Source organism: Urocampus carinirostris, chromosome 20, assembly GCF_059441175.1.
Source record: "Urocampus carinirostris isolate Australia breed hairy pipefish chromosome 20, RoL_Ucar_1.0, whole genome shotgun sequence".
In the NCBI taxonomy this organism is placed as follows: Eukaryota; Metazoa; Chordata; class Actinopteri; order Syngnathiformes; family Syngnathidae; genus Urocampus; species Urocampus carinirostris.
This window is the reverse complement of record NC_142368.1, coordinates 3,540,841-3,564,474: the sequence shown is the minus strand read 5'-3', so window position 1 is coordinate 3,564,474 and position 23,634 is coordinate 3,540,841. Positions and strand designations below refer to the sequence as shown.

General features: G+C 42.8%; 1 protein-coding gene across 1 annotated transcript in view; it reads left to right on the top strand.

Annotated features, from left to right (window-relative positions):
- syne1a (spectrin repeat containing, nuclear envelope 1a) overlaps positions 1-23,634 on the top strand; it is a 198,191-nt gene that overhangs the window by 122,359 nt on the left and 52,198 nt on the right. Inside the window, exons 87-99 of the mRNA XM_088325643.1 lie at positions 1,334-1,453; positions 3,203-3,265; positions 3,348-3,485; positions 5,038-5,223; positions 8,216-8,338; positions 8,417-8,599; positions 10,724-10,867; positions 13,356-13,550; positions 17,862-18,002; positions 18,999-19,112; positions 19,181-19,342; positions 19,405-19,599; positions 21,476-21,649. Of these exons, the coding sequence (XP_088181769.1) occupies positions 1,334-1,453; positions 3,203-3,265; positions 3,348-3,485; positions 5,038-5,223; positions 8,216-8,338; positions 8,417-8,599; positions 10,724-10,867; positions 13,356-13,550; positions 17,862-18,002; positions 18,999-19,112; positions 19,181-19,342; positions 19,405-19,599; positions 21,476-21,649 (1,938 nt within the window). The remainder of the gene's footprint in view (positions 1-1,333; positions 1,454-3,202; positions 3,266-3,347; positions 3,486-5,037; positions 5,224-8,215; positions 8,339-8,416; positions 8,600-10,723; positions 10,868-13,355; positions 13,551-17,861; positions 18,003-18,998; positions 19,113-19,180; positions 19,343-19,404; positions 19,600-21,475; positions 21,650-23,634) is intronic.

Genomic DNA, 23,634 nt, shown 5'->3' with positions numbered 1-23,634 from the left:
ACCTGAATGATTAATTAACTACCGTAAATTCCGGACTATAGAGCGCCCACCTGATTATAAGCCCACCCACCACATTTTAAGAGGAAAAGCGATTTTGAGAGGAAAACCGATTTTGTACTTACACAAGCCGCACCTGTATATAAGCCGCATGCGCCCACATTGAAAAATGTAAGTCCCGCGATTGAAACTGAATGTCCTACATTAAAGTACACAGTCCAAAATTCACACCCGGCAAAATATACTTAAACAATACCGCTACTTAAGGTTTGATGCAGACCTGCAGAATCCGGGTCCCGTTGAAAGTAATCCAAGGAAAAAAGTGTATATTTCCAAAGGTAAGGGTGGGAAAATATATATATCCACTAATGTCCGCCGCGTCCACAAACACGTCTCACCTTTACTCCACTTCCCGTCAGCCCACGTTTGCTCCGCCCCTTCTTTCTCATTCGCCCATGCAAAACATATCAGAATAAGTTTATAAGATGAATACAAATATATACATTACAAAAATATACGGTTGCAAACACATATTATACATGGTTATACATATGTACAAAGAAAGACAGTACACCGAGAGAGTTTTCAAAGCTTTAATGATAATATAACTTTCATCCCAAACGGTGCCTGTGACAGGGCAGTTAATGGTAGCAACATGCTCGCAACACGCTCGCAACACAGTAAACGGGTCTGTTAAAAAAACATACCGTACTTGTAAAAATCACGGTAAACCGTCCTCATCTTCCTCTTTAGAACTGAAGCCATCAAAGTCGTCTTCCTCAGTGTCGGAAAGAAACTTTGTCATGTAGACGTCGTCCTACGCTCCCTTATTCAAAAACACGCTAGCAACACGCTCGCAACACAGTAAACGCGTCTGGTAAAGTTTCCGTGCAGTCGCTCTGTTTCCTTCTTTATCGGACTGCTCGATTGATTTTAGCTTGAAAGCTGCGTCATGTGCCTTTCTTTTGGCATTTTGCATGATGAGGGTATGTTTACGCTAATTTAATTTGTGCACAAGAAGTTGCAGTCTTCCTCGCCGCATATATTCCATCTTACCTTTTGTACTCGAGCGCCGCTGGTGGCCGTTAGAAGAATTACATAAATTGGCTGCATCACTGAATAAGCCGCAGGGTTGAAAGTTTGGGGAAAAAGTAGCGGCTTATAGTACGGTATTTACGGTATTAGGCAAATTGATGAAATGTTGATGTTAATGAGTGATTTGGTATTTGGTATTTTTTAATGTGTTTTGAGATACAAGCAACGGACATGGCACTTTCAAACCTCATATCCTGATTCGCCAACTGCTTTTAAATTGTGCTCCGTCCCGTGTGGACAGGTTCTCCGGGAGGACTGCGAGTCCTGCGCTCACACCCTAGCCGAGTTGGCATCCGGTGTGCAAGAGTTCGGCGAGCAGAACCCGCTGCTCTGCAAGCAGCTAGGCGACGCAGTGACCAAGGTTTGGAAAAAGGAGTTTTTATTTCCTTATTGTACACAGGGTTCGTACGGGTGCTTGAAAACCTTTAAAATGCTCAACTTTTAATGTTGTGTTTTCAATTATGGAAACCTGCTTTCATTTTGGGTGAAGTTTCTGTAATTGCTTGAAAATGTTTCCATGTTCAAGTTAAAATGAGGGCAGCACGGCGGCACAGTGGTTAGCGCGTGTGCGGCACAGTTCTGAGGTCATGGGTTCAAATCCAGCTACCGGACTTCCTGTGCGTGGGTTTCCTCCGGGCACTCCGGTTTCCTCCCACATTCCAAAAACATGCATTTCAGGTGAATTGGCTGGTCCAAATTGTCCCTAGGTGTGGATGAGCGAGCGAGTTGTCTGTCCCTGTGTGCCCTGCGATTGGCTGGCAACCAGTTCAGGGTGCCCCCTGCCTACTGCCGTAAGATAGCTGGGATGGGCTCCAGCACCCCCGTGACCCTACTGAGTATAAGCGGTGCAGATAATGGATGAATGGATGGAAGTTAAAATGAAACAGCTGCTTAAAAGTGACACTGCTCTCTGGTGGCTTTGCTATGCCAATGCATTTTTTCTTCCCTCATGACTACCTGCAGCTGGCATTAGTTTGTCCAGCATTGTCCTATGATGGTCATGCCCAAGATTACAGATGCATGATTCACCTTAACAGAGCACTATGAAATAAATTTGTTTTAGTGCAAGGATTATGCCAGGACCAGAACGGAGACAGGACCCACTTGCGTTGCGTTTCTCACAAGTTTTATTCGAAGAAAGAGAAATGGTTGCGCCCACGATCCAGTGTTCGCTGCCCGCGGGAAGCAAGTCACCCGGATACTCGGATTTTGCTCCGAACGCGGAAGTGGATCTTCCGTGGCGAGCGATGGCGGTGTCGGGGACGGAAAAAGTGTGTCGGTAGCCAGAAAGGAGAGAAAAAAAGGGTTCGGGGTCGGAAGCGAGTTGTAAGCCAGACTAGGAGAGAAGACGTATTCTGGGGACAAAAAGAGGTCAAAAGCCGGGAAGGCAGAGCAGCCGTGGTCAGGATCAAAAAACGGGTCGAAGCCAGGGACAGACGGGAGCAAACAACGGGATAGGTGGTAGTCAGGTTCGAAAGAGGCTTGCGTAGTGTTTACTGAGGTTCGCAGACGGTCTGACAAAAGGAGACAAACAGGACTGGGTACAAATACTGGTCGGGAGCCAATCCGAACCCGCGGCAGTTGGAGCCAAATGAGCGGGCACAGCTGAGTCAATTCAGTAATCATCACGGATTATGTATCATGGATTTTATTTTGGGCCGTGCAAAATATTAAGGTAGCGTTTCCCGGTGGTAAATTGTAACGGGAAGAACGTCCTTTAACTCAAAATATAAATTAAATAAAATGTAATTTTTATCCAAGAACTATATGGGGCTACATTTGTCTCAAAAACAAATATATTCGCCATTTACTCAATCGCTAAAAATCATATGTCTTGATAAATACCCACACAAGATTAAAAATGGTCCATCTACCTGTTACTTGCAGATAAATTTGTGGCTCTGCAAAATACATGATTCATATCAGATTTCTTCTTGTAATGGTACTGGATGAATTGGAAAATTGGCTTTGAAAGTGCTTAAAAAGTGTTCGAATTTCGCCATGAAAAAGGTGTACCAACCGTGTGTACACTGAATGTTTTTACAACAGTGTCAATTCATTGCTTGAAAAATGCTTTACCAATAAATGTTGATGTGATTGTATTTTGAAGATGGCCGAAGCTCATCGGCACGCCACGCAGCAGGTCCAAGACAGAAGCAACAGACTGAAAAAGGTCAGTAAAAAACAGAACTTTAGAATGAAATTCTTAATCTAATATCATATCGTGAACTGGTCTTTTTCTGTTCTTTGAGCAGGCAGAGAAGCAAATGGTGGAATATCAAAGCGTGAAAGAATATATTTGGAGATGGGCAGAAAAAGCCGAAGCTTTAATTTCTGGCAATGTAGTCTGGAGTCCTGTATCACAACTTCAAGAGCAGATTCGAGCATATCAGGTCAGCGTTTTTCTGCATTGTCATTCTTACTTTCGCCGTTGAATGGCATTTAAATTATAATAAGCTAATGTTGATTGTATTTCTTATTATTATAATTGTTTTTATTTTTTGTTTATTTCAAACTAAAAATTATTTTATTATTTTATTTTATCACTGTACTGTAATCCCTTGTTTTTTGTGGTTAAAAGAGACCAGAACCCCTATGTTATGCGATCTTTTTAACATGCGTCCTGCAGACCGGGGATAGTGGATCGCGGCCACACTTGTGCTGTTCTTTTTTGGCATAGGAAAAAAGCTGCCAAATTATATTTCTGCTCCTGCCCTTAGCATAGTCAACCAATGGTAATATATTGCAACCAAAACAGTGCAGTCTATTTCAGGCAGGCCACAATGGCATGCATGGGCAGCCTAAACAAAAAGCGTTCTGGTGGCCTCTGCTTCCAGTGATGGTTAACTGAAGATAATGGACCGCGCGTTTAATTTTGGGCAGGCCAAAACATCTCCTTACAAAAGTGCTTTTTGCCAGTCTGTCATGAACTGGAACGGGATCAGGACCCAAATGCATGACGTTTCTCACGCAAGCCTTTTATTTTACGGGAAATGGGGAGTCATGCACGTTAGGCAGCAGTCTGGCGTGGAGTGACGGGAAGCCAGAGGCCGAAGAGATCGATATCAATTGCCCGAGCAGATATCGGACCGATGGGGTCGATACCGGACAGGACGGGACAGACAGGATTGATAATAAACCAGGATATCGAAATGAAACAGGACAAACTATACGGAAACGAAACTGGAAACCGATATTAAACAGGACAAAATAAACGGGAACAATACTGAACAGGAAATACAAACAGGAAACAGCACCGAGTCAAAACCCACGTCTTGCGAGGCAGAGGTTTGTTGACGGACTGACAAATGGAGAGTGAGAGCACTGAGCTTAAATAGAAAGAAAGCCAATCTGTCAACGAGCCGCAGCTGGCCCCACACGGGCGGGGCCAATTGGGCACCATGGCAACCATGACACTGTCCCCGTTCGCAGCAATATGGAATTGTGGAAGATGGATCACAGCTGCAAGAGTGCAGTTCATTTTAGGCTAAAGTAATCCCCAAAAAAGCCGCCGGGCAAACAGAGGTGCGGCCCCAGCTCACAGCAGTATGCAATCGGGGATAATGGATCACGGACTACCTTCAAACCCAGGATAAGTATGAAGCGTGAAGTAGCAACGGATCACTGTAGTCTGCCTTGTATAAAATTGTTATTTTAAAATTTCTCAATATGATTTAAAAAATAATTCTGTAAAAATCATCCAAAATGGGTCGTTTCGGACACAAAAACACCACCAAAATGGATCCATTTGTGGTTACTTTACATTCAAGAGTTAAGAATATGAACTTTTTACTTAATCAAATAAATTTCACTCAACGGCAAGAATGTCATCTTGATCAGAATGTTCGTCAACCCCCCCCCCCTCCCCCATTTTAAATTTGTATCCAATTACACAGTTTGAGAAGACCCCCGTTCTCAAACTAACAAAATCTTCCAACCCCCTAGATGTTGCTGAGGGAGTGGCGTGGTCTGCATGGTGACCTGGAGGCCTTGGACGAGTGGGAAGCGCAACTGGATGAGGTGCTGGACACCCAAGGGTGGACTCTGAAGGTGAAGCACGTCAGCAGACGCACGGAGGAGCTGCAACTGGCCCTCAAGACTCGGCTGCAGAGTCTCCAGGATGCTGTTAAGGTAAATTCATTTATCCTGACAAAAGTTGTATAAATAAACATGAGTGCAAGAGATAATATAGAGTGATGATATACTGAATATAAATGAATAGCAAGAGAAAGACCCAAAGAAATGTTTCGACTGTATGATGAAAACCACACAACGGTCAATTAATAACTGCAGGAAAGCTACAGTGCTACGATGTGGTGGTTCTCGGTACTACATGTACTGATTTACTTATGTACCAACTTTCGAGGCACACTGTCAATTTTCTTTTTTATTTATTAAATTCCACAAAGATGATTTAAATTTAATGCAATTTAATGTTTGAATTTTCCACTATAACAAATGTCGTCTTAGTTAATGAAATGAAATGAAACACTGTAAAGCGCTTTTCAAGTCAATGACTTCCCAAAGCGCTTTACAGTGTGCTTCACATTTCCCAAAAGCGGCCTTGTATTGTAGCCATGTAAGACTCTAACCTGCTTATTGGGGGTATTAGGGGTTCAGTGTCTTACCCAAGGACACTTCGACATGTAACACGGACGAGCCGGGATTCGAACTGATTGATCCCAAGACGAGCGCTCTACCTCCTGAGCTACTGCCGCAGTTAAAGTTATGAAATAAATATGAAATCCAAAATTTGAAATAAAAAATGTGTTTTACTTTTTTATAGTAATATAACTACAGTTACATGCAAAAACTGTTTTCTTTTTTCTCGTAATGTAAAAAAAAATAATTTCAAAAATTCAAATACATAAAACAATATTCAGGTAATGTAATTTTCTTTTTCGTAAAATAAAAACAAATAACACAAAATAAATTGCTGCATTGTTGCATTTAAGCAATGCGGCTTGAATTAAAGACATAGAATTAATATTTTTTTCTTAAAATGATTTAAGTTTTTTCAGTAAAATAAGAAAATTAAAATAAAATATTAGTTAGAATGACTCGGTGGGCGGAGTACTTCGAAGACCTCCTCAATTCCACCGGCACGTCTTCCTCTGGGGAAGCAGAGCCTGAGGACTCTGGGTTGGGCTCTCGTATCACTGGGGTTGAAGTCACCGAGGTTGTCAAAAAACTCCTCGGTGGCAGGGCCCCGGGGGTCGATGAGATCCGCCCGGACTTCATTAAGGCTCTGGATGTTGTGGGCGTGTCATGGTTGACGCGCCTCTGCAACATCGCGTGGACATCGGGGACAGTGCCTCTGGACTGGCAGACTGGGGTGGTGGTTCCCGTCTTTAAGAAGGGGGACCGGAGAGTGTGTTCCAACTACAGGGGAATCACACTTCTCAGCCTCCCTGGTAAGGTCTATTCAGGGGTACTGGAGAGGAGGGTCCGCCAGGAAGTCGAATCTCGGATTCAGGAGGAACAGTGTGGTTTTCGTCCTGGCCGTGGAACACTGGACCAGCTCTATACACTCTTCAGGGTCTTTGAGGGTGCATGGGAGTTTGCCTGTCCGGTCTACATGTGTTTTGTGGACTTGGAGAAGGCATTCGACCGTGTTCCTCGGGAGGCCCTGTGGGGGGTGCTTCGGGAGTATGGGGTACCGCACAGTCTTATCCGGGCTGTGCGGTCCCTGTATGCCCGGTGCCAGAGTCTGGTCCGCATTGCCGGCACTAAGTCAGATTCGTTCCCGGTGAGGGTTGGGCTCCGCCAGGGATGCCCTTTGTCACCGATTCTGTTCATAACTTTTATGGACAGAATTTCTAGGCGCAGCCTTGGCGGGGATGGAGTCCGGTTTGGGGGCCTCAGCATTGCGTCACTGCTTTTTGCAGATGACGTGGTGCTGTTGGCTTCCTCAGGCCGTGATCTTCAGCTCTCGCTGGAGCGATTCGCAGCCGAGTGTGAAGCGGCCGGGATGGGGATCAGCACCTCCAAGTCCGAGGCCATGGTTCTCAGTCGGAAAAGGGTGGTATGCTCCCTCCGTGTCGGGGAGGAGGTCTTGCCCCAAGTGGAGGAGTTCAAGTATCTTGGGGTCTTGTTCACGAGTGAGGGTAGGATGGAACGGGAGATCGACAGACGGGTCGGTGCAGCGTCTGCCGTCATTCGGACCCTGTACCGGTCCGTCGTGGTGAAGAGGGAGCTGAGCCGAAAGGCAAAGCTCTCGATCTACCGGTCGATTTTCGTTCCTACCCTCACCTATGGTCATGAACTTTGGGTCATGACCGAAAGAACTCGATCCCGGATACAAGTGGCTGAAATGAGTTTCCTCCGCAGGGTGGCTGGGTTCTCCCTTAGAGATAAGGTGAGAAGCTCAGTGATCCGGGAAGAACTCGGTGTAGAGCCACTGCTCCTCCGTGTTGAGAGGAGCCAGTTGAGGTGGCTCGGGCATCTAATAAGGATGCCTCCTGGACGCCTCCCTCGGGAGGTGTTCCGGGCATGTCCCACCGGCAGGAGGCCCCGGGGGCGGCCCAGGACACGTTGGAGAGACTATGTCTCTCGGCTGGCTTGGGATCGCCTCGGCGTCCAGTCGGATGAGCTGGAGGAGGTGGCTGGGGATAGGGACGTCTGGGCTTCCCTTTTAACGCTGCTGCCCCCGCGACCCGACCTCGGATAAGCGGAAGACAATGGATGGATGGATGGATAGTTAGAATGATAAAATAAATGTAAGGAAAAAAAATGTTTTACTTTTTGACAGTAAAATAAGGACGATAATCACCAAAAAGTATATATTTTTTTTCTTTACTATTTTAAAATGAGGAAAAAAGAAAAGAAAAATAATGAGGAAATGGTGTATTTAGGCAAGGCTGATTGAATTGAAAACTCAAAATAAATATCTGAAAACACATTTTTTTCATTTTTTCCCGTAAAATAAGTACGATAATAACAAATAATAGCATCCTTTACTTTTTTGTTGTAAAAAAAGGAAATAAATGTATTAATTACATTTTCTAGTAAAATAAAACCTGAGAAATTTGGCTAAATAAATAAGCACCCCTCCAACAGGCCGTTGCTGTCTAAGTTCATCAGACCAAATGATACCTTTCCTAATTATCATCCATCCCTTCAGGACATCTGCCGTTTGGAGGCAGAAGTGAAAAACCTCCATGCTGCTGTGGACCAGGTCCAAGTCACTCTTGCCTCCCCCGATCTCAACAGACTCAGCCTGCGGGAGCAGCTCACACAGAGACAAGTAAGAACAACAATTGTGTTCGATTGTTGATTGGAAAACAAATGATTTAACAGTACATCCCACTATTCTCCCTTTCAGCGTTTGCTGGCAGAGATGGAAAACTTCAAGAAGCAGGTGGCGGCCGTGCAACGTTCTCAGAGCGCCCTGCGGCTTCCGGAGGAGGTAGTGGCCGGACTGGCAGTCTGTCGCACGGCTCAGATTTTGCAGCAGGAAACTAGCCAGCTGCAGCACACCACTATCCAACAGTGCAACATTTTGCAGGTGAAGTCATCTCAGGTCTCCACGTGCTATCATTGTTAACGTCTGGGACCAAGTACCAGAGCTGGGTTTTCTTTGGAACCCCTATTATCCCCCGATTTACTTTTAAGCTCATTGTAGTGGAGCTTAGTTATTAGAGGAAGGGTCCTTGGAGATTGTGAGAGGGGATAAACAACTCAAGGTTTACAATTAGTTAAAGCCCCAATGCTTAATATTTGACCAGTAGATGGCAATGTGTTGTCTGGGATGAGCGAGGGCCAGTGATACACGGCACAGCATGGCAGCAAAATGTCGGAAAAACATGGCGCCGATCTAAGTGGGGATTCCGCTGTGTAAAAGAAATACAAATTTCTCGACCTATGATTTTTTTGTGTAAAAATTAACATTTATATCAGTGTCTGAAACTCATGCGAAAAAGTTCCCGGACACCAGGGCAGACAAGTCTGAAAAGTTGCCTGCCCAGCCATAAAGTTGCCTGCCCCATTTTTCCCAACTTGAAACACAATAAGACAACTAATCGCAAAAAAAACCCCAAAAAACAAAAAAACATTGTTGCAAAGTATTAAAGATTGATAATCAGAATATATAACAGAAGAACACTTTAAAAGGGGCGGCAGTAGCTCAGGAGGTAGAGCGCTTGTCGTGGGATTAAGGGATCCCAGTTCGAATCCCGGCTCGTCTGCCTTACATGTCGAAGTGTCCTTGGGTAAGACACTGAACCCCTAATACCCCCAATAAGCAGGTTAGCGCCTTACATGGCTGCAAGGCCGCTATTGGGAAATGTGGAGCACATTGTAAAGCGCTTTGGGAAGTCATTGACTTGAAAAGCGCTATATAAATGCAGATCATTTCATTTCATTTTTCATTTAAAATCAAGTTTATTATAAATCTACTTATAACATTCATTGCATGTATATGACATCGCTGGTTCCTGACCCCTGTTATAGACGTCAAATCCCATCCATCCGTCCATCCATTATCTGCACCGCGGGGACGTCAAATCCCTTATTATTTCATTTTTCAAGTTTTTTTTCTTTACAGGCCTTAACATCAACACAGGAAAAAAATACTATATTTTGAATTGTTTTTTCCAGGAAAATAAGAAAAATAAAAAACGGCAAGTTCCTCCCAAAAAAGCATCATCTGTTGGTGAAAAAAGGGTATTTAACAGTTATATGAAAAGTTTTTTTGCTCAAAGAAAAATCAAAATGATGATAATTATCTTGGAACATATATGGTTTAATTCATTACTTTTTTCAAGAACCGGAACAGGAGGAGGACCCAGATGCGTGACATTTCTGACACAAGCTTTATTTTACGGGAAATGGGGTAGTCATGCACGTTCACCCAAAACGCCAGTGATTCGGCGATCGTTGGGCGGAAGACGCAAGGCAGCAGTCTGGCGTGGAATGACAGAAAGCCAAAGGCCCACGAGATCGATACCAATTGCACGAGCAGATATCGGACAGACGGAGTCGAAACCGGACAGGACGGGACAGACAGGATTGATATCAGGCACCGGAGACTGGAGTCCAATAAGAAGCAGGACGAGATAGACACTGGAGATCAAAATTTAACAGGACAAACTAGACAGGAACGCTACCAGACACTGGAGATCGATAACAAACAGAACAGAATAGCCAGGAACGAAACTGGAGATCAATATTAAACAGGACAAAATAGACAGGAACAATACTTGACAAGCAGGAAACCGGACAGAGTCAAAACCCACGTCTTCCGGGTGCACTGGTTCGTTGACGGACTGACAAAGGGTGAGTGAGAGCACTAAGCTTAAATAGGAGGGAAGCCAAACAGTCAATGAGCCGCAGCTGACCATTTTTTTCATATAAAGACTGGAATTGCTATATTTTTTATTTCTTTTTTTTTTCAAAAAATTAGAAAAATAATACCACATATAGGCAAATCAATTAAAATATTTCCAATTTATCTGGAATAATCATTATTTAAAAAAATATTTTCCATGTTTCTCAATTTACTATTTTTGAAGTCTTTATTCCTGGTGAATGACACAAAACAAATGAGTCAAAACTAAAGTGTGTAAGACTGAATTTTTTTATGACATTCATAACATTTGGACATGAAAAAAAATGTTATGGTGTTATTCAGGAGGCCGTGGTGCAGTATGAGCAGTACGAGTTGGAGGTGAAGAACCTTCAAAGGTTGATAGAAGAAGCCCACCGAATCATTCAGGATCGGCCCGTCTGCACCAGTAACATTCAGGAACTGCAGGCGCAGATTCGCCACCATGAGGTTAGTCGGGGGCAAAAAAAACACATATTTTTTCATTATTGTCTCGATTACTTTAATTACAGCGGCTTGCGAAACTATTTGGCCCCCTTGAAATTTGTGACCTTTTGCCACATTTCAGACTTCAAACATCAAGATATAAAACTGTAATTTATTGTGAAGCATCAACAATAAGTGGGACACATTCATGAAGTGGAACACACTTTATTTGATATTTTAAACTTTTTTAACAAATAAAAAACAAAAGCTGGTGGGCAAAATGATTCAGCTCCATTGAGTTAATACTTTGTAGCACCACCTTTTGCTGCGATTACTGCTGCAAGTCGCTTGTGGTATGTCTCAATTTTGCACATCGAGAAACTGATATTTTTGCCCATTCCTCCTTGCAAAACAGCTCGAGCTCAATGAAGGTTGGACGGAAAGCGTTTGTGAACAGCAGTTTTCAGTCCTTTCCACAGATTCTCAATTGGATTGAGGTCTGGACTTTGACCTGGCCATTCTAACACCTTAATATGGTTTTTCGTGAACCATTCCATTGTAGCTTTTGCTTTATGTTTTGGATCATTGTCTTGTTGGAAGACAAATCTCCGTCCCAGTCTCAGGTCTTTTGCGGACTCCATCAGGTTTTCTTCCAGAATAGTCCTGTATTTGGCTCCATCCATCTTCACATCGATTTTAACCATCTTCCTTGTCCCTGCTAAAGAAAAGCTGGCCCAAACTATGAAGCTGCCACCACCATGTTTGACTGTGGGGATGGTGTGTTGAGGGTGATGATCTGTGCTGCTTTTACACCAAACATAACGTCTCGCATTGTTGCCAAAAAGTTCGATTTTGGTCTCATCTGACCAGAGCACCTTCTTCCACATGTTTGGTGTGTCTCCCAGGTGGCTTGTGGCAAACTTTAAACACTTTTTATGGATATCTTTAAGAAATGGCTTCCTTCTTGCCACTCTCCAGTAAAGGCCAGATTTGTGCAGTATACGACTGATTGTTGTCCTATGGACAGATTCTCCCACCTCAGTTGTAGACCTCTGCAGTTCATCCAGGGGGATCATGGGCCTCTTGGCTTCATCTCTGATCAGTTTTCTCCTTGTATGAGCTGAAAGTTTAGGGGGATGGCCCAATCTCGGTAGATTTGCAGTGGTGTGATACGCCCTCCATTTCAATATTATTGCTTGCACAGTGCTCCTTGGGATGGGAAATATTTTGTCTCCAAATCCAGCTTTAAACTTCTCCATAACGGTATCTCGGACCTGCCTGGTGTGTTCTTCGTTCTTCAAGATGCTCTCTGCGCTTTAAACAGACCTCTGAGACTATCACAGTGTGGGAGCATTTATACAGAGACTTGATTACACACAGGTGGATTCCATTCATCACCGTTAGTCATTTAGATCAACATTGAATCATTCAGAGATGCTCACTGAAGTTCTGGACAGAGTTTGCTGCACTGAAAGTAAAGGAGCTGAATAATTTTGCTCACCCACTTCTTCGTTTTTTATTTGTTAAAAAAGTTTAAACCATCTAATAAAGTGTGTTCCACTTCATGATTGTGTCCCAGTTATTGTTGATCTTTTACAAGAAATTACAGTTTTATATCTTGATGTTTGAAGTCCTAAATGTGGCAAAAGGTCACAAAGTTCAAGGGGGCCAAATAGTTTCTATATTTTATTCTTACTGGATATTTTGAACGAGTATTAATTAGGATACATAGATAAACAGTCTTTATTCTCACAGGGTTGAAAAGGATGCTTTTAAATGATGTTTTTGGTAATAATCAGCTGCACATACTTCTTTTTTCTGCCGACACATTTTAGCCACCGTGTGTTTAAACGCTTCCCTTCCACTGAGTTATTTCATCCTTTGCAGAGGAACTTTCCAAGGTTCCCTTAAGTGCGCATTTCTACGTGATGCTATTTTCATCCCCTTTTTTCCCCGCTCCGCTCCCTCGCCGCCGCAATCTCTTTCCCATCACCACCTCTTAAGCCGAGCCCCTCGCATGGAGTCGCTCACGTGACCCGATTATACGACCATCTGCGGCGCTCGGGGTCGCGGAGGAGGGGCCTTCTGAAACCCGACACCATCTTTGTCAAACGCTCCTCGCTTTTTGTCAGAAGGAATCCGCCCTGAGGAGGCACAAGAAAGGGAGGCGGTTGAGTGACATCACTTCCCGTTTTCTTCCCTTGCACTTTTTTTTTTCTACCGAGAGGAATTTTGAACTCGATCTCTTTCGCTCGCCGACTAAACATCCTTCCTCTGAGTCATTCTCCCGTCCTGTGATCCGATTGGCTGAGAGGCGAGATAGACAGAGCCTGAGAGAGAGAGAGGCTGTGGTTTGTCTATGCTGACCTAAAACCAGAGGTTTAGAGAGCGGGACGAGAAGGCTTCTGCTCCTCGTTCGCAGGCGGCTTTTTCAATATGCGGCTAACTCGGCTGTGCTAACCAGGAAGTAGCAATCCTGCTGACCTCTCCCCCCCCGGGTATGCGGTGACAGGAGCTGGCCAAGAAGATCCGCGGCTACCAGGAGCAGATCGCCTCACTTCACTCCAAGTGCAAGATGCTGACGGTAAAGGCCAAGCATGCCACAATGCTGCTGACCGTTAGCGAGGCAGACGGGATCTCGGACGACATCAGTGACGAAGAGATGCCGGGTGACCGACAACTGGATGAGCACCCCTCCGTTGTCATGGTGAGTGAAAAAGCTTCCCATCTCCTCCCCCCCAAAACAGACACGTCCCGGGCGTGTTTATGTGTGGCGGCTACTTTACTCGCATGAAAAGTTTATTTCAAGTGCAAAAGTCACGCTAAACTTTTGTAATTCTTCTATATAGGGACACCTCGTGGTGTAAGAATACCTAATTCACTTGAAAAAAACACTATTGGTTCAAACACATGCACTGATCACACGATCTTTAAAAAAGGCTTGCAGTCCCTTCTTGTTTCTTCATTTTCCTCCTGTTGAGGGTTTTTCCTTGCCCTAATGTAGGATTTAGATCAGGGGATGGTGTCACAATAGTCTATAGTTTGCAAGAGACTGTGGTCTGTGCAACCCTTTGAGACTCCTTGTGATTAAGGGCTATACAAATATTCATGACTTGACTTGACCTGTAGGTTTATACATTTGCATTATATTTGCACTACTTGTAGAAGCCGCCGTCTTACTACGACAGAAGCCAAAACGAGCATTTTGCAAAGGTTGCTTGTTCCAAATTTCTGCCATTCAGACTTTTTTATACTGTTTTCTTCTCTAGCCATGCATGCTAAGTACTTGGCTGCATGCTATGGCTTGTCTCTAGCTCCTGCTTTTTTAGTCAGTGTCACTTGCCTTTCCCTCATGGTCATGCAAACGAATAAGACTAAAGGTCTTTAGCTGCAGTGTTTGTCTCAGCGCTGATTTTTATTGTTAGCTGCTCCTGCTTCATCCTTCAGTGTCACGCGCCTTCCAAAGCTGGCCATGCAAGCGAGAGTTGCAGAGTTCCGTGATTCTGGCATCTGGTGCTATTTTATCGACTGTTTCCTTCTCTGGCCAGTCATGTCAGCCACTTTGACGCAAGTCAATGTTTGTCCCTAGTTGCTATTGTTACTCTTAACAGCTCCTGCTTTGTCCTTCAGCATCACTCGCTTTCCAGAGCTGGTCGTCTAAACAAATGTCAGAGTTCCGCGATTCGGGTATCTGGTGCTGTTTTCTTCTCAAGCCAGTCACGTTAGCCACTTTGACGCAAGTTAATGTTTGTCCCTAGTTGCTATTGTTATTGTTAGCTGCTCCTGCTTTGTCCTTTAGTGTCACTCCCCTTCCACAGCTGGCCATGCAAGTGAACATCCACTGTTCCTTTCACTAGCCAGTCATGTAAACCACTTGGCTGCAGGCTGTGGCTGGCCACTATTCACTTTTTTTATTGTGAGATGCTTCTGCTTCAGTCTCACTCACCTTCCACAGCTGGTCATGCAAAGGAACGTTGCTGAGTCCCTTAATCAGACAACTGGTAGTTTTTTTCACCTTGTTCTTCTTCAGACGCTTATGTTTGCCACTGCAGCTGCAGGCTTTGGCTCACCGCTAGTCGCTTTTGTTATTGCTAGCTGCTCCTGCTTCTTCCTGCATAGTCACCTGACTTCCACAGCTTGTCTTGCAAATGAATGTAGCTATGTTCCGTGATTTAGACACCTGGTGCTTTTTTCCAACTGTTTGCTTCTCTAGCCAGTAATGTCAGCCACTTAGTAGGCTAATGTTTGCTCATAGTAGCTATTGTTATTGTTAGCTGTAACTTGCATTCCACAACTGGTCATGCAAGCAAACATCGCCAAGTTCCGTGATTCAGGCAAATGGTGCTTTTTTTTTCTCCACTGCTACCTTCTCGAGCCACTCATGTTAGCTCCTTGGTAGCAGGCTACTGCTCACTGCTAGTCAAATATTATGTAAGCTGGGAGGTGTAACTAAAGATTGCTTTGTCCTTCAGTGTCACTGCAGCGATTCAGGGTCCTAAAGCTTGTCAAATTCAATCTTTTACTGGTCTTTTTAGTAGTATCACAACACGAGCCACTAAACTAGCCGCTTACACCAACTTCAGCTTTTGGGTCTTGTCAGCAGCTCCGGGTGTATTAAACTTGCTCAGTATTTTGTTGTCGCTGGCAAGGGTTTCACACAAGCTTTCATGTTCTTTCGCTGGCTGAAATTCTGAAAATACAGAAGTAGGCTTTGGAATTTTGCCAATAGAGATCCTAAAATTTCCATTGTGTGCCTTTTAATAATGCTTTAGCGCTATTCTTAGCTCCAGTGACCTTTAGTGGTGAAAATTTACACACTGTCTCCTTCGTATAAAATCTGTCTCTGAAAAAAGTGCATGGAGAACCACAAATTAGCTCAGCGACATTGATAGGGATTTTTGATGCCACTTACTGGGAATTTACTGAGTCATAGTTGAATCCAAGGTGTGTGTGTGAAATTTCACCCAAGCGTGTACTCCTCACATTCCTCAACCGTGTCACTGTTTTGTGCCAGGAAACAAGGTATGCGAGTAAGTTGGCAAGCTAGCCTAAACAAAAGCTATCTTTTGTTGACCTACTGCCCGTGCAGCCAAAAACAGACTCTGCATGCCGATGTCCTGCGTTGCACCTTATTGCATCATAAAGCCCGGGAAAGAGTCCCGCGTATTTCAACAGGTTGTGAACAGCCAAAAAGAAGCAGTTAGGCTTTGGCTCAGATTCCGTCTGTGTCTCGCTACTCACCCATGTGAGCTGGCCCGCTGTCAACTGGGCCTATTCTAGGGCAGCTGTGTGTGCAGTTTGCAGAATACTAACAATTCTTCCGTTCTGCATAAGTCCATCCATCCATTTTCGGTGCCGCTTATCCTCTCGTGGGGAATGCAAAAGCCATTTATAGTATTTTATAATGGATCTTATCTTATCTCATTTTTTTAAGCAGGTACTTTTGCACCATTAAAATGTTATCTAAGCAGTTAACTAATTAATCGACAACTCATGAAATAAAAATTAATCACCAAATAAATTGTTTGGATACATGTCAAACTACAAACTGTAAAAGTGTGTTTTGTATTATTATAAATCATTTACTAATTCAAACAAAAAGACATCAAATATATCTTTTATATAAATTTTTGGGCCCCAAATTGGTTAATTTATTTTACCTTAAAAACACTGATCAAAAATCTATGGCACTCTATGTGCAAGATTAATATAATTAATTAATATATATATATATATATATATATATATATATATATATATATATATATATATAATTGTTGCTTGGAACTATTCTTTTGAACTATTCGCTCTATTTTGGAGTTTTGAGATTTTGTTTTATCCAATAATTCAAGAAAAAGACAAATTAAACAAATATTTAAATAAATGAGAAAATACTGATTAAGATTATTGCCATTTTTTTAAACTTTATGAGCCAAACCAGCTACAAAATTGCAACATATTTTTGTTGTCATGTGGACAACACTTCTCCATTTATTGATCGTAATGGAATTAGTCCACACATGCAAAAATAATTATAATATAGAAAATTGAGTAATTTTTGTACATGACAAAATGTGTTTTAGGGCATTTTATTTTATACAAATAATTGACAATATAATTGACAGATTACTCAGTTTTTAAGCAATTTATTGTCGTATAGAAAAGAAAAACTAATACATTTTTTACATAAAAATAACAAATTAAAAAATGAATAACAAATGAAAAAATGTCCCAAAAAACAAAATACCACAAAAAGTATTATATGTACGCTACTGTTCAAAAGTTTCATTCTTTGACGAAGGCAAAGTTTGAAGAGTAAAATTATTTTTTTCAAACAAATGTCTTGACTATACTTTCTATTTATCTTAATAATTAAAACAAGTGTGATTTTTTTTTTGGACAAAATCTTCTGGGTGAACCCAAAATTTTGAATGGCAGTGTATATAAAATATCAGTTAAATAACCATTGAATATAAGAGTGTATTTAGAATTAACACATTGCTTTACCTTAGCTAAATTTTAAGTCATACTTCATACCTAATTGGTAAAATGGCGGCGCCCTCTGTTGGCTGCGGCTGCATCGGCTCGCTACAACGGGTCAGGTGTATCGACATTTCGTTCTGTGTACATTGTTACAAAGAATGACAATACAAAGGAAATTATTATTATTATTATTATTATACATAACCTGAACAAATAAGAAACATGAAAAAAGAGACTAAAAAATACTGTAATGCATATATTTTTATTTTTTGCAAAACAAAAACCACTGCAATGTATTGGGTAGTAACACAACAGAATAGATTGTGATTTTGAATCTTTACCTACACATTTAGAAAACAAGGTGCTGCTTTAACCTGCCAAACCTGCACTCCTGCTTTTAATTTGAAAGTTACTCCTTGCTTTTCCTCTCTTATTTGCTCTTTTTTAATGCCGTCTCGCTCTTTTCATCCGGCTTTTTCCTGTGTTTCCTTTTTCCCTCGTTTGATTTCCCTCCTGCTTCTTTGGGCTTGGTCAGATGACGGCAGGCCGCTGCCACACGCTCCTTTCCCCGGTGACCGAGGAGTCGGGGGAGGAGGGCACCAACAGCGAGGTCTCCTCCCCCCCTGCCTGCCGCTCTCCTTCCCCCGGGCCGTATTTTGACGCTCCTCTTTACCAGGTACCGCCCATCCCTAACCTCCTTGCTGAATCCTGCTTGGTCTACCTGTGCTTCACGTCATCACGCTCCTCTTTATTTATTCATTTTGAACTCGAACAAAAAAAAAATCTAACATTTTAACTCAAGAAATTTACAATTATTGTTGACTTTTTAGAATTGTTTCAATTATGCTGAAGGTCAAAGTCCACTAACCGCAATAAATAAGAGATAAACAGTATTATTAACTTGAATTTTGCATAATTTTGGGGAGGTAATAAAGAAGCATCTGTATCAGAGGTTGGGAATGTATGGTTTGCTAGCTCGATATTGCTCTTTTTTATGAGTACATCATGCCTGGATATTAAATCTCTATCTATCTATCTATCTATCTATTTGTCTGTCTGTCTGTCTGTCTGTCTGTCTGTCTGTCTGTCTGTCTGTCTGTCTGTCTGTCTGTCTGTCTAGACATCTATCTATCTAGACATCTATCTATCTATCTAGACATCTATCTAGACATCTAGACATCTATCTAGACATCTAGACATCTATCTATGTCTATCTGTCCGTCTGTCTTTCTGTCTATATATATGTATCCTGCATATGGAATCTCCTTAAACATATTATATTCACTGTTGAGACACTTTATGATGAAAACCTACAGAAGAAACTGTAATTACCCAAAAACGCCAGCCGAGCACTCAGAGCAATTTGATTGGGTGAGCAATAGAGGGGGTGGATCTCGGCCCACATAGTGCACTACTCTCTTGCTCTTGTCCAGCTCCCTCTGCGCTGGAGGTAAATACTCTCATTTCAGTAATTTGTGATATTTTAATACAAAATGAAAATGAAATTTGAAAAATCATCTAAAGAAAATAGTATAATTACTAAAAATAGTTTAATTTTACAAATGAATTGCAGACAGGAAAAATATACATTGGAAAGACAACCATTTGTCTTAATTTGAGTCGTTTTGGGGTAAAATAACATAAATTAATAATAAAATCTGTTATCTGACAGGGTGAAGGCGGCCTGAGTCGAACCACCCTCCAGGAGCTCTACGACCCGTCACTGGAGACCAGCACAGCCAACCTGGACGACCTTCAGAGATCCTGGGAAACGCTTAAGAACGTGGTAAGTCTTTATCCACTCGCTTAGGATTCAATACACGGGCTCGTGTTCATGCTCTCTCTTCGTCTTAGATAAGCGAGAAGCAGAAAAGTCTGTACGAAGCCCTGGAGCGACAGCAACACTACCAGGAGTCCTTGCAGTCCGTTTCCACCAAGATGGAGTCCATTGAGGCGGCTCTCGGTGAAAGCCTGGAGCCGGGCAAAAGCCCAGAGAGCCAGATGGCAACACATCAGGTGAGGGTATTTTCAGGATTCTTGCTTCTGTTCAACTCTCACACCTAGCCCTTTCTTCTCAGGCTTTGATGGACGAGATCCTGATGCTCCAGGAAGAGATTGGTGAGCTTCAGACGTGCTTCTCGGAGGAGCTGGCGGACGGCGAAGGTGGCGGCGAGCCTGCTGATCAGCTGGCCCTGCGATCCACTCTTATTGTGCTAGGGGAGAGAATGGCTACCATCAGGATGAAGGCATCCGGGAAACGCCAGATCCTTGAGGTTAGCTCCTTCGTTTGAATACAAAACATCGTAAAATGGATGGATGACTGAACTATTCAGTGCTATTAATACATGATAAAATGCAAAAACAAGTAACTACAATTCTGTTCTGAAAAAATGTCATGATTACTGATTTGGATCACCTGTGCCCGCTCGTTTGGCGCAGGCCGCTGCGAGCTACCTGATTTGTTCCCCGTCCCTTTTTAAGCCCAGTCCTTTCACTCTCCGGTTGTCAGTCAGTCAGCGAACCTCTGTTGTTACAAAGCAAGCATTTTGACCCTGACTCCCGCCTGTCCCGTTTTTTCACCCGTTTTTCCACCCGTCCGTTCCTGATATTCCCGTTTGTCTCCAGCTCCGACCTTTTTTGGATTCCGTCCACATTTGCTCTCCCGTCCCGGCTTACGACCTGTTTTTGATCCTGACCACGTTTTTGCTCTCCTCTCCCGGCTATCGACCCGTTTTTTCCGTCCTTGACACCGCCATCTCCCGTTCGGGAAGATCCACTTCCGTATTCGAATCACGATCCGATTGCATGAGCGGCTTGCTTCCCGCGTCCAGAAAGCACCGGATTGTGGGCGCTGCCCTTCCTCTTTCTATCTAAACTTGTGGTTAACGCTATGCATTTGGGTCCTGATTCCCTCCTGGTCGTGACAAAATAAGACACAGATCTTCTGAAAAACACACAGTAGATACAAACTAAAATAAGTAAAAACAAAAGGCAAAAGATCATCAGTCTCTGAGATTGAACGATTGAATGCACTTAGCTTCGGAGCAATCAATATCATTAAAATGAGTCCCCATATTTTTTTTTCCTGCTTTTTATACAAACAGTACTTTCTTTTTTGTCTACTTTTTTGAAAATCCATCATGACCCAACACCTATATAGCCTTTTTCGTGTTTGTAAACAAGTGTGACGTATTAAAGCTCCACGTGCATTGTTGAAGCAGAGTGCCAGAATTCATGTCGGTTTATAGCAGCTCATTGACACAAAAAGATCAGAGATCACTATAGGAACAGCGAAAAATAGCACAAAGTGTGTGCGAGCTGTAAGATAGCGACTTCATTTTAGCCAAAGCCCAAGAAAAAAAAGATATTTTAATTGACGCTGGATTTTTCCTTCGCAGGCACTGGAAAAATGAAAAAATTAGCCTTGAAAGCGTTCAAACAAGTGCTTGAATTTGGCCATGAAAAAGGATTACCAACCAATAGTATACTATTGCTATGAGTGGGGCCTAGCAATGCGCGCTTTTGTCGGGCCTGGCAGCCCTTTTTATGTTGTTACTGTATTTCCGCCTAAAACTAACTGCACTAGTGTAGCCGCAATCCATTATCCCCGATCCCATATTGCTGAGAGTGGGGACCAGCAGAAGACACTGTTTTTTTTCACTTCGGTCCGCTGAAGCGTGCCATTGTGGTCCGCCTAAAATGAACTGCTTTGTTTTAGCCGTGACTATCCCCAGTCGACTATTGCTGACAGCATGAACTGAGAGAGCAAATTTGCGTCCATTATCACTGACTTTTGCATGTCGCGGGTGGTTCTGGTCTCCATTAACTGCGATAAACAAGGAATTACAGTACAGTGATTCATCGATATCCGAACATTATATGGAAAAAAGAGCTGCAAGTCCAACAAAAGTGTATTCTGCCGCATTCCAATCCCAGCATCGTTAACCCACAATAATGTATCGCGGGGGCACTTTTCATTTTAGGTGGAGAGAACAGGAAAAAGAGATGTCGTGTTTCACACAAATTTTCTTAGATCAAAGTTATAGGAATATTTTTCAACCCACAATGCTCTGAGGCCTTAAAGTACTAAGAGCGGAGTATGAGGGATTTTACAGTTCTGTACAATCATTCTATTTTTTCGTTTTGCAGGAAAAGCTCAGCGAGCAACTCGAGGAGCAGCGGCAGGAGCAAGCGCTGCAGCGGTACCACACGGAGGCCGAGGAGCTGGACCACTGGCTGCTCAGCACCCGTGCCACCCTCAGCTCGGCGCTGCACCTCCAAAACGAAGACCTGGACATGGAGGAGCAGCTCATCGACTGTCAGGTGAATACAACATTCCAAGGAGCAAGTATCATTTTCAAGCAGCCCGCAAGTGACCCCTAGACCATATTTTGGACACCACTGCTCCACTTGATTTCTTGTAATAGAGAGAGGGGGGGAGGGAAAGAGAAGAGTGTAAGAGGGAGAGAGGGAGAGAGGGAGAGAGAGAGGGAGAGAGGGAGAGGGAGAGAGAGAGAGAGAGAGAGAGAGAGAGAGAGAGAGAGAGAGAGAGAGAGAGAGAGAGAGAGAGAGAGAGAGAGAGAGAGAGAGAGAGAGAGAGAGAGAGAGAGAGAGAGAGAGAGAGAGAGAGAGAGAGAGAAGGGGAACGCAGTAGCTCAGGAGGTAGAGCGCTCGTCTTGGGATCAAGGGATCCCAGTTCGAATCCCGGCTCGTCCGTGTTACATGTCGAAGTGTCCTTGGGTAAGACACTGAACCCCTAATACCCCCAATAAGCAGGTTAGCGCCTTACATGGCTGCAAGGCCGCTATTGGGAAATGTGGAGCACATTGTAAAGCGCTTTGGGAAGTCATTGACTTGAAAAGCGCTATATAAATGCAGATCATTTCATTCATTTCATTTCAAAGAGAAGAGTGAGAGTAAGGAGCAAGTATCTTTTTCAAGCAGCCCGCAAGTGACCCCTAGACCATATTTTGGACACCACTGTTCCACTTGATTTCCAGTGTGGCTTGTAATATTTGTTGCATACTTTTTTCCCTATTTTCCTGCACTTAATTCGATATTTACCCATTTATTAAGGATATAGCTATAAATATTTTCTATTTTTCTTTTCTATGTTAAATGGTAAATGGTTTGCATTTATATAGCGCTTTTCAAGTCACTGAAGACCTCCCAAAGCGCTTTACAATGTGCTTCACCCTTATTTAGACTAACCCAATAATGTAAAAGCTTTTACTCAATTATGCCTAATACATAGATTGATTAGAATACCCCTGCATAATATTTGGGATGAATAAACTATTGTTGAAAGAGTAATCCCAAAACCCCAATGACAATACAGTGCACCACTGGGATACGCAACTCTGTTTAAAGACATTTCCACTTTATGTGGAATGTTTTTTGACACTCTTTACAGCATTTGGCTCTTTATCCCACATCAAAAACCAATTATTTCACTAACTCAAAAATGTCTAAAATTCATGTTACGCATTGTTTCATATGACAAAGTGCCTATAGGTCCATAAGATGCTTATTGGTCAACGTCATATAAAATGCAATGGTTTGCCTCATGGTATAATGAAAATGTTTATATGCTAATAATGGAATTACCTCCCACAATGCCTTCCTCCCCATTCAGTTTAGAATCTCATCTGCCTTGTAAAGACTTTGCGAGTCAGTGAATACTATATTTTTTTCTAGCTATGGCTCCTGAAACATATAGTGATGGTAAAGAGGCGAGTAAAACATAATGTCCATAGAAAAGAAACTATCAAGAAATACCAAAAAGGCACATGAAGCGCTACCCTTTGACGATCACTCAGTGACCACAATCAACAATCGAGACTATTATTAAAAAAAAGTAGGTAAAGGAAATCTTATAAGGGTAAAACAATTCTCATCGATAAAAACTTTAAAACTAGTTTCATTTTTAATCCACTGTTGCCTTCTCCCTCTGTATCCACCTGCTACTGCAGTGTACCAGCCCAAGTCAAACCAAAGTTAAATACAATTTCATTTTTTCTTGATGCTTACTCATATAGTGGGATTGTGGACGCGTTCTTAAGGATGGGCTGGGCACCCGTATGATACGGCAGGGGTAAACCAGTGAAAGCTGTCGGGCCCTGCTGTTGAACAAAAGAGTGTGTTGTGTCACCCTGACCCGAGTGACATGGCCGCTTTCTGGTGTCCCATTTCATCTGGAGGGACGAAAGCATGACCGACTTAGGTGCCGAGGTGCCTAACTTGTTTGGGCAATTGGGTTGGCCATGGTCCAAACATTTTTGTGTGTGTTTTTTTTTGCTATTTATTTC